This window comes from Doryrhamphus excisus, linkage group LG11 (assembly GCF_037039965.1).
Source record: "Doryrhamphus excisus strain RoL-2023G ecotype Guam linkage group LG11, RoL_Dexc_Guam_v1.1, whole genome shotgun sequence".
Taxonomy (NCBI): Eukaryota; Metazoa; Chordata; class Actinopteri; order Syngnathiformes; family Syngnathidae; genus Doryrhamphus; species Doryrhamphus excisus.
In genome coordinates, this window is record NC_136367.1 from 14,447,569 (window position 1) to 14,465,642 (window position 18,074).

Below are 18,074 nucleotides of genomic sequence, written 5' to 3' on the forward strand. Positions count from 1 at the left end.
CATAATGTATTTTATTTTAAATAATAATTGATCTACATAAAGATGTTCTCAGCTGTAAGAAGATGGTACCCTGAAAGTGATCAGCAGAGACCATATCGGACATACAGGACCTCGCCAAGTAAATACTGGGAGCACTCGTGTACTTTGTTAGCAAATCTCCATCCAACTGATGCATCTAAAGCAAGTGAGCATGTTCCTCCCCGGCTAAGGGAAAATGTGCAGAGCTTAACATAAATAGAAGAGGTCCCAACACTCCCGAGTCTCAAATAGCCACTTACACAATTCCTAGTGCTGTACAGAGCTGTATTACACAAAAAGAAAAGCGAAAAACAGCAAGTAGTTGAAGAGAAAATGTCTAAATGAAAACACTTTTGGGAGTCTGTTACAGCAACATCCACAAAGCTGTCAATCCTCGGGCTGTTCCTGCGCTCCTTTTCTTCATTTCAACCCCAACTCAAATACCAACCGGAACCATACTTAATTGCACACCCGCAGTGCATATAAATCATTTTTTAACTCCTCAAAGGATAATTACTTGGGTGTATTTCCAACCATTCACATGTGTTAAATGTCAAGTAATTAGCTGACAACATAGGACAGGATCATTAATAGAGTTCTTGGTCACAGCATGGCACTAAAGGAGAGGACTAAAAAAAGATGGCGATGAAGTGACAGGAGATGGGCATTTTGGTATTATTTTTGATGCGAATGCTTACATTTATTTGGAATTAGCTCAACTAAGTTACATTAAAGCATTGATTTTTACTACCGAAAGGTCAGCCATTGTCCCAAATGGACAGAAGAGAGATTAAAATACATAATTTTTGCGACACTTTGAGCAAGTCATGCACACTTTTATTTCATCACGTTTGGACTACTGTAATGCACTTTATTCTGGAATTAGCCAAAAGTCTCTCTAGTCCAGAACTCTGCAGCACGGCTTTTAACAGGAACCAAAAAGTAGAAGCACATGACCCCAATTCTGGCCTCCCTGCATTGGTTGCCTGTTGGCTTTAGGATTGATTTTAAGATTTTATTGTGTGTTTTTAAGGCGTTGAACGGACTGGCCCCTAAATACATCTCGGACCTCATCTAAATTTATTCTCCATCGCGGTCACTGAGGTCCGAGGCCCAGCTCCAACTTGTGGTGCCCAAGACGAGACTTAAGACCAGGGGGGACCGAGCTTTTTCTGTGGTTGGCCCCAAATTATGGAACTCTCTCCCCTCCCAAGTAAAAAAACATCGAAAGCTTTAAGTCTCGTCTTAAAACCCACTTTTATTCTCTGGCTTTTAACTCTGAGTGAGTCGTTTAGTTGTGTCTTTTAGTTCTTTCTTTTTATTTTAATTGGTTTAATTGGTTAATTTTTTTTATACTTTTATTTCTTTGCTTCTTGTTTTTAATATTTTAATATCTATTTTACTATTTTATTTCTTTGATTTTTTAGTTTTAGATTAAATTCAATTTGTAGTTTTATTTATTGTATTTTATTTTTACTTTTTATTTTACTCGTCTGTGCAGCACTTTGGAAACTCTGTTTATAAAATTCATTCATTCATTCATTTTCTGCCGCTTTTTCCTCACTAGGGTCGTGGGGGGTGGCGGGGTACACCCTGGACTGGTGGCCAGCCAATCACAGGGCACATATAGACAAACAACCATTCACACTCACATTCATACCTATGGACAATTTGAAGTCACCAATTAGCCTAGCATATTTTTGGAATTAATTTTCTGCCGCTTTTTTCTCACGAGGGTCGTGGGGGGTGGCGGGGTACACCCTGGACTGGTGGCCAGCCAATCACAGGGCATATATAGACAAACAACCATTCACACTCACATTCATACCTATGGACAATTTCTGTGGCCAATTAACCTAGCATGATTTTGGAATGTGGGAGGAAACCGGAGTACCCGGAGAAAACCCACGCATGCACGGGCAGAACATGCAAACTCCACACAGAGATGGCCAAGGGTGGAATTGAACCCTGGTCTCCTAGCTGTGAGGTCTGCACGCTAACCACTAGACCGCCGCCTGTTTATAAAATGCGCTATATAAATAAAGTGGATTGGCTAATGTTTCATATTTTTAACATTTTTAACACCGTGTTTTGCTTTAAAATGTCAATGAAAAAAATGATAGTTTAAAAAAACACACATATTCTAACGTGGGTGTCATGAATCACTTGCTCCCGAAGTACGACCCTTCTGGCTCCCTTACTTCCTCTACGGGATGGCCACGGCGAACAAATTTCTCAACAATCGCAGAACCCAAGCGTGTAGTAACCCGTACGTCGGGACGTCACACCCACTTTAGCACTTCCACCAAGACATGGTTTAGTTCAGTTGTTGGCTTCTTCTCCTTATGTGGGGCCAGTTTTGGAAACCGGAAGACTTTGTAGGCAGACATAGTGTCAGTGATTCATAGTTCAACCCCAAGTCCCTTTCTCCCCAAGTCCCTCATAATTAAAGTTGAAGCATATGGCCTCGTGACCACACAAGCTCAGAGGTATCTGCGCAACTTTTTTTTTGGCGTGCTGTTTTAAATTGCTGACAAAAACGGTCCCCCTCGCCTTCCTTTGGCACTGCGCAAATGGAAAATGTGTCACCTTGAGTGCTTACAAGCCACATCTGCCAGCCTCATTATCAAGTTTGTAGCAGTGTTGCTTATGTGAGGATCAGGACGACTAATGAGATTCATGTGGATATTTTTACATCGAAAAAGTTAGTGAGCACACCTGCCATACTTGTGTGCAAAATCGCTTACATGGACAACAATGATCCAACTACAGTACTGACCCTATTCTAAATAAGATTGTCCATCATCACTATGTACAATAAGGATTTCATAAAAAATATGGTATTTTAAAAAAAACACCTTTTTATGGTAATGGTAATGGTTTTATTTCATTTGAAAATGCATCAGATTACAATTGAATGCATCACATAATCAGTTCCCAGTTCCACATGTTCAAAAGGAGTAGGAAGAAGCAAAGCTTATTAAATCCTACCCCTCCATCTGGTACTTTTACAATCAGTAACTGTTACATTTGTTCACTTCCTGCTTTCCTAATATAATTTTTATTTTTGTAATTTTTTAATTTTATTTTTGTCCCGTACTTTTCCACTTCCTGCTTTCCTAATATAGTTTCGATTTTTTTTTTTTTTTTTTTTTTTTTTTTGTCCCGTACCGAAGTACAAGGTGATATGAGCATCCACTGACATAATGGGTACCATAGTAAGTGTCAATATAGTGATATATATAGCACATCATGACTGGTTCAAGACTCTTCATCCTTGTATTTAGCAAACATCAACTGCTTGTATTGTTTCTTGAATTGGCTCATCGTTGTGCATTGTTTGAGGTCCTTACTCAATCCATTCCATAGTTTGATTCCACATACTGAAATGCTATGGCTAGCATAACGTAGTCCTAGCATAGAAGTGTTTCAGATGTACTTCTTCCCTGAGATCATATTTCTCCTCTCTTGTAGAGAAGTATTGGATGACATGTTTAGCTAATTGGTTATTTGTAGTTTTATGCATTATTTTAGCTGTTTGAAGATGAACTATATCAGCAAGTTTAAGTATTTGTGATTTTAGAAGTAAGGAGTTAGTATGTTCTCTTGTAACATAAACATACCGTAATTTCTCATTAACTGTCGTAGTCTATGAAGGGAATGTAGACATTCTGGAGGCTGCCATGTTGCCGATTTAGCCAATATGGTCTTTTTTTCCCCAACGACACATTTCACTACAAAGCCCAAAATAATAGATTACTTCTGTCCTACTATCAATTTAGATGTCAATGACATGTCATCCTTCATTTATAGCAGCTAATTGGCTCCACGCTCCATCCATTTTCCTCCGCTTATCCGGGTCCGGGTCGTGGGGGCAGCAGTCTCAGTAGGGTAGCACAGACTTCCCGGTCCCCGGCCACCTCCAGCTCCACCGGGAGGACACCAATGCGTTCCCAGGCCAGCTGTGAGACATAATCCTTCCAGCGTGTCCTAGGTTTGCCCTGGGGTCTTTTCCCTGCTGGGCATGCCCAGAACACCTCACAAGGGAGGCGTCCGTGAGGCATCCGGACTAGGACTCAATGTTTGTAAATGGAATATTTTACAATAGGCTGCACGGCAGTCAAGTGGTTAGCACGCAGACTTCACAGCTAGGAGACCAGGGTTCAATTCCACCCTCGGCCATCTCTGTGTGGAGTTTGCATGTTCTCCCCGTGCATGCCTGTTTTTTTTCCGGGTACTCCGGTTTCCGCCCACATTCCAAAATTATGCTAGGTTAATTGGCCACTCCAAATTGTTCATAGGTATGAATGTGAGTGTGAATGGTTGTTTGTCTTTGTGTTTGTTTGAAGACAGCTGGGATAGGCCCCAGCACCCCCGCGACCCTCGTGAGGAAAAGCGGTAGAAAATGAATGAATGAATATTTTACTATATTTTTAAATTACATTAAACCTCGGATATATCGGACTCGGATATATCGGAAATTCGCTCACAACGGACAGATAAAAAAGAGCCAATTTTTCTGTAATGCATTTCCATTGCCTGCGCGTCCAGGTACATTGGAAACATCGTCAAGGAAGTGCCTTTTTATAACGGATAATATCCGATTCACGCATATACCGGATATAAATCCGATATATGCGTAAAAAGGACATTTTCCGGTATACGCATATAACGGATTTCGCTTATATCGGACAAAACCAGTGGGAACAATTGAATCCGATATATCCGAGGTTTACTGTAGTTAATCAATTCCTGAAATTTGTATGAGAATGTTTTTTTTTCACATACTTGCAATACTATCTACCGACCCTTTTTACGACCCATTTTACGTGAATTGGTGTTCGGTAGTACTGATGAAATTCAGTCGGTTCCTATGAGAGTACTGTTTTCAGTAACCATCCCGACAGCACCCACTAGAATCGGTGATGGCCATATGTTGCACACTCCGAACTGGACCGGATGAACCGGTTTGAGCATCATATCCGCATACGGTCTGTGAATGCTCATCAATCTATCATGACTAATGTGGCTTCCATTGATGAAAGTAACACAGATATGAGCTTGTTCCCGATCTTTGTATTCCCATGTTTTCATCATTGTATGTACTTTGATGTGTTTGACTCATTGTGGTTGTATTAGCGCACGCATTTGACATTTTATGAATCCAGGCTGCTTCCAATAGAATCCCCTGGCACTGTCTGCATGAAGAGAGATTACCAACTTGGATGTTTGCAAAGTGAAGTGCCGTCAAATTAATCATTGTGTCAGACAATGAGAGCAGAACGCCCCAGGGCTAAAAGGGAGACAAGGCCTTTCAGCGAGAAAAATATCCTGCGGTACTGTATGTGTTTTAGCCGTGTTGTTCCTTTTAACTGCCAGAGATGAGGTTGGCCATGGGAAGGTTATGAAATGAGGTGTTCTTTCCGTGTTGGGGGAATCAGTCATTCCAGGGAACTATGTCCCAGACCACGGGAAAAATGAATGGAGCTGAAGGTGAAGACAATGCTGGAACATCTCACTGAAGGCCTTATTCATCAATTTCCTAGGTCAGGCCTTCGCCAAATGTTGCATTTTCACTGTGTTGTCGTCGAGGGCCTTTTCACGCATACATTTAATGTTCTATGTTCATACAACACTTCACCATTCATATATTTTAACTGCCTTTCTAATATAATTTTATTTTTTTTATTAAATTTTTTAAATTTAAGTAAAAATATTTTTTTTGTTTTTAATTTTTTATATTTTTTAAAAAATGTTTTAAATTGTTTTATTTTATAGCCTACCAGTTAACATTCACACACGACTTATGCCGGCATTACTTCATCTTGTTATACATGATACTCATATTTCCTATTATATTCTTTTCATATGTCTGCTCATAGTTTATTATTGCATATTTTTCGCTGAGACGCTCCTCAATTTGTGCCATTGTCATTTGTTTTTTTTTTTTTTTTGGTTTCAAGGAGAGGAGCCACCCAGTGACCCTTATAGCTGGAGCCATGATGCAGTAGCATATTTGCCATTATCTTCTGTGTTGACACTGGAAGTCAATTCAGATTTGTTTTGCTTTCATGTGACCTGTATCGGATTTTTTGTCACGCCAATTTGAACAGTACATTTCACATTTTTTCGAATGCGACCCAGGCTGCTTTCAAAAGTCGATGCTTCATTCTCCTGAAAGGGGTATCATAGCAAACAAACTAATGTACTTATTAAAATAAAGTATAATCTATACTGAAGTCTGTATATAAAGAAAAACATGAAAGAAAATAGCACATTTTGGTATATACTTCATGGCAAAAAAAAAAAAAAAAAACGTTGGCTGAACACAGCAGCAGAATGGACCAAACGGCGGTGTCAAGCAGGATATATTGCGAGGTGGTTCGCTTCTTGTTTTCAAAGTAAAAGCAGTGATTTATCACTATGGGTGTTTTGTATGAAAAAACTAAGGGGGTGTTTTAATTTGTGAAAATAACTGAAAGTGCGTTGCTCACTTTGGCATTTTGGCTAAATTTTCCTGAATTTGTCCGAACAAAATTGTAAACGGTTGGTATTTGGACAAATAAATGGAATCTAAATGGCCATTTTCTTGCCTGATTAAAAAAAATGTGAATAAAGTGATGTATTTAAGGAGTTTAGAGCTAAATTGAAATCAGCTTCAGCTTGTCGATTGCGTGCGGAGTGCAGGAGCGCAATGCATTGTGGGTTATCATGTAGTACGCTGTAGTGTAAACACTTTGCATACTGTCTGATAGATTGGGTATGCAGTATGGAGTGTGGATAGTATGGACATGGAAGTATGTAGTAGTTAGTATGCGGTTTCAAACATAGCCTGTGTTCCTCGAGGATTACTCTTGGGGAGTACTCTGGGAATTGTATTGATATGTTTATTTTTTTTGTGAAAGGTAAAAAGATGTGATGATGCAACTGTACAACAGAAAAGATCATGTCTGGTGCAGTTTTAAGCCATAAAAACAGCCACAAAATGGCAGAAGTGCATTTTCTAAGAGCTTGGCATGCATCTTTCTCATGTAATAGGGTGCTCCACAGCAAACAGGAAATCAAAAAGCATGGAGCCATGTAGCGTGCATGAGGTTACGCATTGCAGGGAAATTTTAATACATGTGCACATAACACACGTGCAAAAATGTGTGGACACACATTTCAGTTCAATGTGAAAATTGTAAATAGTTCATTGGAATGAATGTGAGTGTGAATGGTTGTTTGTCTATATGTGCCCTGTGATTGGCTGACCACCAGTTTAGGGTGTACCGAAAACAGCTGGGATAGGCTCCAGCACCCCCTGTGACCCTTGTGAGGATAAGCGGTAGAAAATGAATGAGTTAGTAGTTCATATGTGAATTAATTGAGATTTTCATTTAAAACAGCCATTATGTGTGTTTTTGTGTTTATGTTGTGGCATAGTTGTTGAGTGTTTTTTTTATATTTTGTCTAAATATATATGGCTAAATTTGAGTCAAAGGGAAAAGGTTCTGCTTGAAATGTCTCTTTTCCATAAAAGCCGTTCCTCCCTTTTCTTATTTTTTAAGAAGTATGAGAGTCTAATCTTTATTTTGGCATTTACCATATTTACATTGCACTAGAACATACAGAAGAATCTTCTGTATGCCTTGAAATATCAGGTTAATAAAGTGGCCGGTCGGGATTGAACGGGGCATATGCTAACCGACGTTCCACTGTATGCTTTGTGAAGGCATGGGAATACAGTTTGTTTAAAATGTGCAAATTAGACAAATTATGTTTGAACTGTGGTTTTTTTTTTTTCAAGCGGGTGCATTCATAGCTCATGAAATACCTAGCAACCTACGTTACACCACCACATTTCTCACCCTCATCTAAATAATTACATCTGCTGGATGTTTCTGGGGAGGCTGAGCTGTACTTTGCTTTTTTTTGATCCGAAGCCAAGAACTCTAACACACATCTCTCATCTCTCATCTTCTCTACATGAAATGTTCTCCCAGTTCTACAGGTCAAGTCAACTTGAACGTGTATAAGTCAAGTTTCATCTTATACTCAGCCGGGGTATCCAATCAACTATGGAGACTTTGCATTTAAATGATACATTTCCTGCAAACGTTTACATGTGAAGATGTAAAGTACCACAGGCCATTGTCCATATGGTAACAAATACTGCGTCAGTATTAGTAAATGTGTTTATCTCGTGTCGTTGCAGGCATGGTGAACTACAGCGAGGTGACTGGCTATCCTCTTGTACAGCGTTGGAGTCTTCGCTCCGTGCTCTACCATGTCAAACTCAATCAGTGGGTCTTATCTCAAGGTGGGTGTGGTCTCAAGGTAAACCCCTTTCAGCAAATGACAATTAATTATTGTTAGTTAAAACTGAAAATACAGTTTAATGTTGGAGATTTAGCTTCTGGATTGGCATTCTGAGGGACTGTTGACAAATAATTTGTAATTAATTATTATTATTGGCTGCACGGCGGTCGAGTGGTTAGCGCGCAGACCTCACAGCAAGGAGACCCGAGTTCAATTCCACCCTCGACCATCTCAGTGTGGAGTTTGCATGTTCTCCCCGTGCATGCGTGGGTTTTCTCCAGGTACTCCGGTTTCATGCTAGGTTAATTGGCCACTCCAAATTGTCCATAGGTATGAATGTGAGTGTGAATGGTTGTTTGTCTATATGTGCCCTGTGATTGGCTGGCCACCAGTCCACCTCTCGCCCAAAGACAGCTGGGATAGGCTCCAGCACCCCCCGCGACCCTCGTGAGGAAAAGCGATAGAAAATGAATGAATGAATTATTGTTATTGGCTACATGGCGGTCTAGTGCCATGAGGGACTGTTGACAAATAATTTGTAATTAATTGTTATTATTGGCTGCACGGCGGTCGAGTGGTTAGCGCGCAGACCTCACAGCTAGGAGACCCGAGTTCAATTCCACCCTCGGCCATCTCTGTGTGGAGTTGGCTTGTTCTCCCCGTGCATGCGTGGGTTTTCTCCGGGTACTCCGGTTTCCTCCCACATTCCAAAAACATGCTAGGTTAATTGGCCACTCCAAATTGTCCATAGGTATGAATGTGAGTGTGAATGGTTGTTTGTCTATATATGTTTGTCTATAGGCTCCAGCACCCCCACAACCCTCGATATATTGTGAACATAATTGATTCTAGCTGTAAATTCTAACAATTCTGTACCATACCACTGTCCACAATTTAGGAAAAATAATATAACACATAGAAAGAAAATACTTCATTGGGGACCCATTCCAGGGACCCATTCAATTCACTATTCACCTTATCATTCCAGCAGGCAAGTTTTTTTGCAAATGTTGATCCAAAATCAGTAGAGAATGCTAAAGTCAAGCTAGTAGGAGGGTTTGGAGCAGGAAGAGGGAGCCATGTGTCAAAACTAGGCATTTTTCAGGGCATATCAATTACTCGCAGATTCGCCGATGGTCGTACTGAATTGTACTGGACTATAATTAGCAGTACCAGTATTTATTTTGAATGGCAAGTTGAGCTTCTCCCTCGACAAGACCAAAGTTATTTTTTTATCTCCTGTCACTGTGAGTTGTCACAAGAGTACGTAGGGTCTCCAATGCCACTTGCTGGCCTCTGATGGAGAAACTGCTCGAGCACTGCGGGTATTTTTATGGTCATTGACACGGTGTTAGCTGAGCATGCAAGTGTTTGTTTTTTTTTTGTTGTTTTTTTACAAGCAGTCTCTCGGCCCTGAGCTCAAATTTACAAGTGTTGTAAAATGTGTTTAAAAGAGTGTTTGTCTGTGTATGTCTCTGTAAAAGAGTGTTTGGAAGTGAAGTCTAAGCTATAGCCTGACTGCACTTCAGTATGTGGGCGCAGTCCTAGTCCTAGTTCTGGAAACTATTGACTGTTCTTGAGCACCTTTTTTATTGTAAATTGTGTTTTTCTTCCATTGAGGTCTATTTGTATTGAGTTGGTAAAAACAAATTAGGGTTTTACATTAAAACTAGTGGCTGCACGGCAGTCGAGTGGTTAGCATGCAGACCTCACAGCTAGGAGACGAGGGTTCAATTCCACCCTCGGCCAGTGTGGAGTTTGCATGTTCTCCCCGTGTATGCGTGGGTTTTTTCCGTGTACTCCGGTTTCCTCCCACATTCCAAAAACATGCTAGGTTAATTGGAATGAATGCGAGTGTGAATGGTTGTTTGTCTATATGTGCCATGTGCACCCCTGCGACCCTCATGAGGAAAAAAACGTAGAAAATGAATGAATGAATGGTTGTTTTCATGTAAAACAACAATTTTTGTGTTACTTATGTTATGGCGGGCTGCACAGCAGATGAGTGGCGCGCAGGCCACACACAGCTAGGAGACACAAGTTCGATTCCACCCTCAGCCATCTCTGTGTGGAGTTACCATGTTCTCGCCATACATGCGTGGGTATTCCGGTTTCCTCTCACATTCCAAAAACATGCTAGGTTAATTGGCCACTCCAAATTATCCATAGGTATGAATGTGAGTGTGAATGGTTGTTTGTCTATATGTGCCCTGTGATTGGCTGGCCACCAGTCCAGGGTGTACCCCGCCCAAAGACAGCTGGGATAGGCTCCAGCACTCCCTGCGGTAGAAAAAGCTGTAGGAAAAGCGGTACAAAATGAATGAATGAATATTAAAACTGTTTAAAATCAAATATGTTAAATATTATATTTAAAAGAAATTGTGCATTAAATATTATATTTAAAAGAAATCGCCCAGTAAATACCCAAGTATAAGTCACTGGACTGGATGAAAATGACACATTTTTATCGCTTGAACACTGAAATGTAAATTCAGCCTAGTTTTCTTGAAACACTGAAACACAATATTCCGCCTGCTCTTTGCACAATTCTAGCACTACTCAGACAAGATAAGAATTTAATTATCACTGATATCCAATATTCCTCCATGCATATGAGTACATGGAACAAATAAAAACCATTATATTATTAGCCAGTGCAACTTGATAGCTTTGACTCTCTGAAATTTCATTATAGCTACCTGAATATGAAAAGACCATTCTTTGCAAAAAACACTTTTTTCTCTTGGTATTGTACAGTATATTGAGATGAACAGATTGCTGGATGGAACCATGGGCGAAAAGCTAAAACGAGGCCACCAAACACAAATGCATATATTTTTTTAATATCTTTTTGTATTTCACTGACAGCCTATCATATCAGAGATGTGTGTCACAGCAAGACCAATGTATTCAGACAGCCGACGCTACACGCACTTCACAGAACTGTAGATAGGTGTTTAGTCAAGCATCCTTTTCTCCTGGCTGCGGGTATTTTTGTGATGATTGTACCAAACATTGTCAGAATGATGAATGATGATTTTTTTAAATGAAAATATACAGTGAGGAATACAAGTATTTGATCCCCTGCAGATTTTACAGACCCTTAAAAGGTCCATCACTAGCCAAGTTTACATGAGGAGTTTTTCTCTTTCCGAATGGAATCTTTCCGAATGACCTTTTCGAAAACAATGGTATCCATGGAAAGGAATATTCCAATCGTGTGTCTACATGCGCCGCTATAATCAACCAGAATAGCCAATGGGGCATGCGCAGTAAAACGTAGTCCATTCCAGTGTTGTGCTGGTGCACAATCTCTGATAACCCCCATCCATTAAATCAAAGTGCCTTACCGATATTTTTCTTGTTGACTGTGCTGCCAACTCCCTTGACATCAACCAGCTCCTCGCTTGTCATTGTGGGCTTCACCTTTGTCAAAATCATCCATGGTCTGGATGTCAATTCCAGTCTGGTGCAAGTCTACAATCTTGTTGAAGGGCTTGTAGTCTTTTCTAGTCCTGTGTAGGTCTACAATTTTATGTCTTTTAGCTGATTCTAGTCTTGTCCAGGGCTACAATCTCATTGTGGTTTTGTAGTCCATTCCAGTGTTGTGCTGGTGCACAATCTCTGATAAACCCCATCCGTTAAATCAAAGTGCCTTACCGATGCGTTTCTTGTTGACTGTGCTGCCAACTCCCTTGACATCAACCAGCTCCTTGCTTGTCATTGTGAGCTTCACCTTTGTCAAAATCATCCATGGTCTGGATGTCCATTCCAGTCTGGTGCAAGTCTACAATCTTGTTGAAGGGCTTGTAGTCTTTTCTAGTCCTGTGTAGGTCTACAATTTTATGTCTTTTAGCTGATTCTAGTCTTGTCCAGGGCTACAATCTCATTGTGGTTTTGTAGTCCATTCCAGTGTTGTGCTGGTGCACAATCTCTGATAAACCCCATCCGTTAAATCAAAGTGCCTTACCAATGTTTTTCTTGCTGACTGTGCTGCCAACTCCCTTGACATCAACCATTGTGGGATTCACCTTTGTCAAAATCATCCATGGTCTGGATGTCCGTTCCGGTCTGGTGCTAGTCTACAGTGTTGCTGATGGGGTTGTGCAGGTCTACAGTCTTGAGGTCAGCTCTTTGGTCTTGCCCATGTGGGTGGTTAGGTTTGAATCTAAGAGAGCATTTGTATGTCAGGTGTCTTTTATTTACATAACGAGCTGAGATTAGAATACTTTCTTAAAAGGGACTGTTAAAGCTACGATAAAAACTGTTCATATCTTAGTATGTCAAATACTTTTCCACAGTAAGTGTCTAGTTTCAAGATAGCTCCCAGCAGCTTCCTTCCTGGTATTGATGTACTGTATTTAGATCGGTAATGCTGAAACTTGTACTTACATCCACCGAGGGCACAGTTGTTGTTTTTTTTTTTTTCCTTCGGTCTCCACCCGACCTCTCCTTTCCTGCCATTTCCCTCTTTAGCTCGTCATATTTCAAAAGCCACCAGAGGGTTGAAGCTTACAGGGGTTTTACATCCGAAAGCAAAGAACTCATTGCTCATCCACCTAACGATATATGTCTCTCACTTGAGTGAGCTCCTAATTTATTTTTAGAGGGGAAATAAGAGCAGACGGTGTGTGAGAGCTTGGTTATTAATACTACTTCTCCTGGAAATGATAAACCTCCCATTGCTGTGTGATTTCTATTATTTGCTGTAGCGATTCTCCTGTGCACGGGGAAATAGTGGATCTACGCGCAGCAGTGTTGCCAACTTGGCGATTTTGTAGCTAGATCGGTCGAAATTTCAACATTTGTTGACAACATTTTCTCAACTGCAACTAGTGACAAATGTAGCAACATTTTCTGGGGTCCTTAGAGTTTTTTTTTGGTATTTAGGGACTCAAAAGTGAAAGCATGTATTATGTGTTCTCACTTAGGCAACAGCAGGTGCTGCAAAATGTTTTTTTTTTTCATCTACATTGACTACATGTCGCATTTGCCAAAAATTGCACAACCAAAAAATCTTGTGTTTGGTTTTGACTGTAGCTTAAAGCAGAATATACTTTTAAGACACTCATGATCAGGGTGCGGGGACTTTAAATTACATTCTGATGCATTCTGATTACAGAATCTTGTCAGTGTCTTTTTGATTAATATTCAAATCTTATTTGCAATTGCTTTTTCACATTAAAAAAATATAACTTTGTCTCGGAGCTAGAGATGATAGTTGATAGAACCACTGCCGTGGTTCATGTGCAGAATGCTGCTACCAGGCTGCTGACAAAGACCAGTACATTCTGTTGTTTTTGGTTTTTTTTATTTAGACAAAAGAAAAACATATACAGTAGGGCTGAAGCTATTAAATATTTTACTACTCGAGTATTCTACAGAAAAAAATGCTAACATTTCGATTAATCAAAAGAAATATTTTACTTGGTTAAAAGACCAAAAATAAATTCACAAGAAAAAATGTCACTTAAATGAATGACCAATTAGTTTCATTCTATAGATTTAATTTTATAGATAATCAAACATTTTATTTCTTAAATTGACATTGTTAATAATAGTGTAACTGGTAGTTATTTTTAGAGCTACAGTATATGTATGTACACATTATATGCAATCTGACTGCACACACAAGAAACAATGAAGCAAGCAAACTAGAAGACAACTAGGATAGGCTCCAGCACCCCCGCGACCCTCCTGAGGATAAGCGGTAGAAAATGAATGAATGAATGAAAAAGGATATTGTAATTGTTTTGGAATGGGGTAAGTTTTTGGAATGTGCATTGGTGACATACTAAGTGATTCCTCAAAGCAGAAAAAAAATCATATCCTTTTTTGTAATCAAGGTACTCAAATTATTTGAATAATTGTTGCAACTCTAGTGTACATCAAATGTGGCATCATTTTTAAGTACATTTTTAGAATGAAATAGTGCCAGAACAAGCTGCTGCAAAACAGGAAATGCAAGTCATTGCAATAAAATAAAAATAAAATACATTGGAAAACAGAAAAGACATGGAAAATGAAATGATAAAGATTCAGATCACTGATTGGATTTAACTTGACATTGTGAAATACGCTTTGCTGACCTTTTGAACTCACTCACAGATAAAAAAAATACTGCAAAATAAAATTTGGACTACCTCAAGGTCTCAGGTTAACACATTTGATACTACAATTGTGCACATCTGACTGCACTCACAGGCGCCCAAGGAATGTGTTTTGTGTGTATACTCATACACTTGAAAAATGAGAGGGAATACTGCTTCCAGAGCCTTAGATGGGCAACCGCCTGTATATCTTCAGGATTTACTAAAATGGTATGCTCCCCGAAGATTCCTGAGGCCATCTGATACAGATTTGTTGTGTGTCCTTCCAGAAAATATAACAACTAAAAGGTCTACAGGCCTTTGAAAGGCCCTAAGTCTATGGAAGTCTTTGCCCTTTTCCATGAGGACTGACACCTCTGCTCTAAAAAGTCAGCTAAAAACACTTAAATATCTGACTGTTGATTTTGACTGATGATTTTGTATTGTACTGCTTCACATAAGTGCAAGAATCAATTTGAATTCATTGAATGACTCCAATAATTTTCCTCATTTGCGTTGCAGCCTTTAGTGCGGCGATCCACTCCCTCGATGGCGCAACGCAGCGGAGCGACTTTGAGGTCATTCTGAAGGAGTTTGGGAACCACTACGTACAGGAAGCCATGTACGGATTCCAAGAGTCCTGCACCATTTGGTACCCAAACAAACAGGTTCAGAGACAACTGTGGCTAGAATACCAGGACATCAGTAAAGGTAGGCTCCGACACATAAAGAACATAAAAAACACGTACAGTAATGTCTTTAGTGGGTGATCAAGGAACACCAGCTGTATCCACAGTGGACTATGGTATTGTTGTGTGTCTTAGTGTGTGTCTTAGTGAGGATAAGCAGCATAGAAAATAGATGGATGTATGAACCTTGCACCTTGAAGCTTTTTGGAGAGTATGTTGCTTGTTTCTTCTGCAACACTGACATGCATACCCCCGGCCTATGGTTTCTTTTTATAGTAATTACAAAAAAAACAAAGAATAATTACACACCGGGCTGCACGGCGCTCAAGTGGTTAGCACGCAGGCCTCACAGCTAGGAGACCTGCGTTCAATTCCACCCTCAGCCATTTCTGTGTCAAGTTTGCATGTTCTCCCCGTGCATGCGTGGGTTTTCTCCGTGTACTCCGGCTTCCTCCCACATTCCAAAAACATGCTAGGTTAATTAGAGACTCCAAATTGTCCATAGGTATGAATCAAATCAAATCAACTTTATTTGTAGAACACTTTTCCTGCAGAGACATGCAACACAAAGTGCTTTACAGAATTAAAAACAATTACCACAATTAAAAAGAAAAACAATTACAAAGAAAGCCCCTCCCTCGCACCCTCCATACTAGACACACACACACACACAATCACACACACACAGTAGGGAGACATGGCATGGCACTGAGGACATTTGGGGCCGTCCACACTGGGAGGAGCCACAGGCCGTGCCATCGGGGGACCCGCACCCGGATTCCGACAGATGGCACCCCCTCAGCAGACCCGACACAGCCCCCAGTGTGGAGGACCCCCTCTGAGGAAACACTGAGTGTGAGTGTGAATGGTTGTTTGTCTATATGTGCCCTGTGATTGGCTGGCCACCAGTCCAGGGTGTACCCCGCCTCTCGCCCAAAGACAGCTGGGATAGGCTCCAGCACGCCCACAACCCTTGTGAAAAGAAGCAGAAGTAAATGAATGATTGAATGAATAATTACATTTTTTTCACACAACAATTAATCTGTGTAAATATTACATCTTGTTTGATTGACTGACTAAGTAAAAAATAAATCTTATCATTAGCTGGACAGTGTTCCTTATAGTGTTATATGTAGTTACCGCTGGTTGTCACCTGTCAGTTAGAGGGTTGCATTGCTAAATGGTACAGAATCCATTATGTGTTTGTTTTATTTACACTTCATGTTGGATTTTTCTTGGTGCGTTGCTTAAATTTGCTGTGTACTGAGTCCGCAATTGTCCGCAAATATTTAAAGTTAAAGTAGAGAGCATGTGTTTTGTCATCATTGGCGCATGGCGTGCTTGCCAGTACTTCTCTGCCTGTTGTTTGCAGTTGACGAAACTACATTTTGCAGTTTCCAAGACATACGTGCATTTAGAGTGAACATGAGTGTGAGCGGTTTCAGTCTGTCTGCTTGTTTTCCGAGTTACTAGTAAGCATTAGTAAGCATTAATAATTGCCCGGTCCTTCATGCTGCTTCACCTTCTTGACGCCACACTTTTCACAGATGGTTCCAATGTGCACAGCCATCATTTATGTTCACTTGCGTTCATTTGTCCAAGGACAGCATGGCTGCACTGCTGTTTTATCTGCTTCCATGGATAAAAAAACAGTTAACCATAACGTAACCCATCAATAACAATAGTTAATAATAATAATAGTTTTTTTCTACTTTGTGTTTGTATGAATGAGTAAAAATATATTAGAAGATATTTGTTTTGATGAGACGTGCAATTTTATTTCGTTTACCGCTTTTCCTCACAAGGGTTGCGGGGGGTGCTGGAGCCTCTCCCAGCTGTCTTTGGGCGAGAGGCGGGGTCCACCCTGGACTGGTGGCCAAACAACCATTCACACTCACATTCATACCTATGGACAATTTGGAGTGGCGGGAGAAAACCCGCGCATGCACAGGGAGAACATGCAAATTGCAGAGGGTGGAATTGAACTCTGGTCTCCTAGCTGTGAGACCTGCACACTAACCACTTCCTCACAGTGCAGCCAGCTTGTAATTATTCATTTATTCATTCATTTTCTGCCGCTTTTCCTCATGAGGGTCACGGGTATGCTGGAGCCTATCCCAGCTGTCTTCGGGCAAGAGGCGGGGTACACCCTGGACTGGTGGCCAGCCAATCACAGGGCACATATAGACAAACAACCATTCACACTCACATTCATACCTATGGACAATTTGGAGTCGCCAATTAACCTACCATGTTTTTGGAATGTGGGAGGAAACCGGAGTACCCGGAGAAAACCCACGCATGCACGGGGAGAACATGTAAACTCCACACAGAGATGGCCGAGGGCGGAATTGAACCCTGGTCTCCTCGCTGTGAGGTCTGCGCGACCACCGTGCCGCCCATATTATATATATTTCACTGAAATTTCTGATCCCTCTCCTCGTGAATGCGTGGGTTTTCTCCGGGTACTTTCTCTGGCAACCAGTCCAGGGTGTACCCCGCCTCTTGCCCGAAGACAGCTGGGATAGGCTCCAGCACCCCCGCGACCATCGTGAGGAGAAGCGGTAGAAAATGAATGAATGAATTTCTTATCCCAACAAGCAGTCATTTAATAAGGAAAATTTGAAATTTCCGGAGTGCCTAAACTTGTCATACATATTACATAATGGTACATGTGTGTTTAGAGATTTTTATGAAATACACATTTATTTTGATATTAATATTTTACAAAACAATGAAAGAAATGTTTAACTTGAGTTAAAAATAACTTCAGTTATTCTACAAAGTTTCTGAGCATGTAAATACATGGAATGTACTATGTTTCTCATAATGATCCTGTTCTGATCAGTTTTAGAGGAATTGTTAAATATTCCAGTTGCCCTGGATGATATGTCTGAGGAAAAGGAATTGTTTTCAATGGGAAAGACTTGAAACCAGAGTCATATTTCTTAATCCCCCCCTGGCATCTTGCAAACGT

At 40.5% G+C, this 18,074-nt stretch overlaps 1 protein-coding gene across 5 annotated transcripts in view; it reads left to right on the forward strand.

The window, feature by feature from the left end:
* The window catches only part of astn1 (astrotactin 1), a 275,092-nt gene that overhangs the window by 160,679 nt on the left and 96,339 nt on the right, over positions 1-18,074 (forward strand). For all 5 annotated transcript variants that reach the window (XM_058065280.2, XM_058065281.2, XM_058065284.2 and 2 more), the window contains 2 exons: positions 8,216-8,320; positions 14,931-15,119. In XM_058065280.2, coding sequence (XP_057921263.2) covers positions 8,216-8,320; positions 14,931-15,119 — 294 coding nt within the window. The remainder of the gene's footprint in view (positions 1-8,215; positions 8,321-14,930; positions 15,120-18,074) is intronic.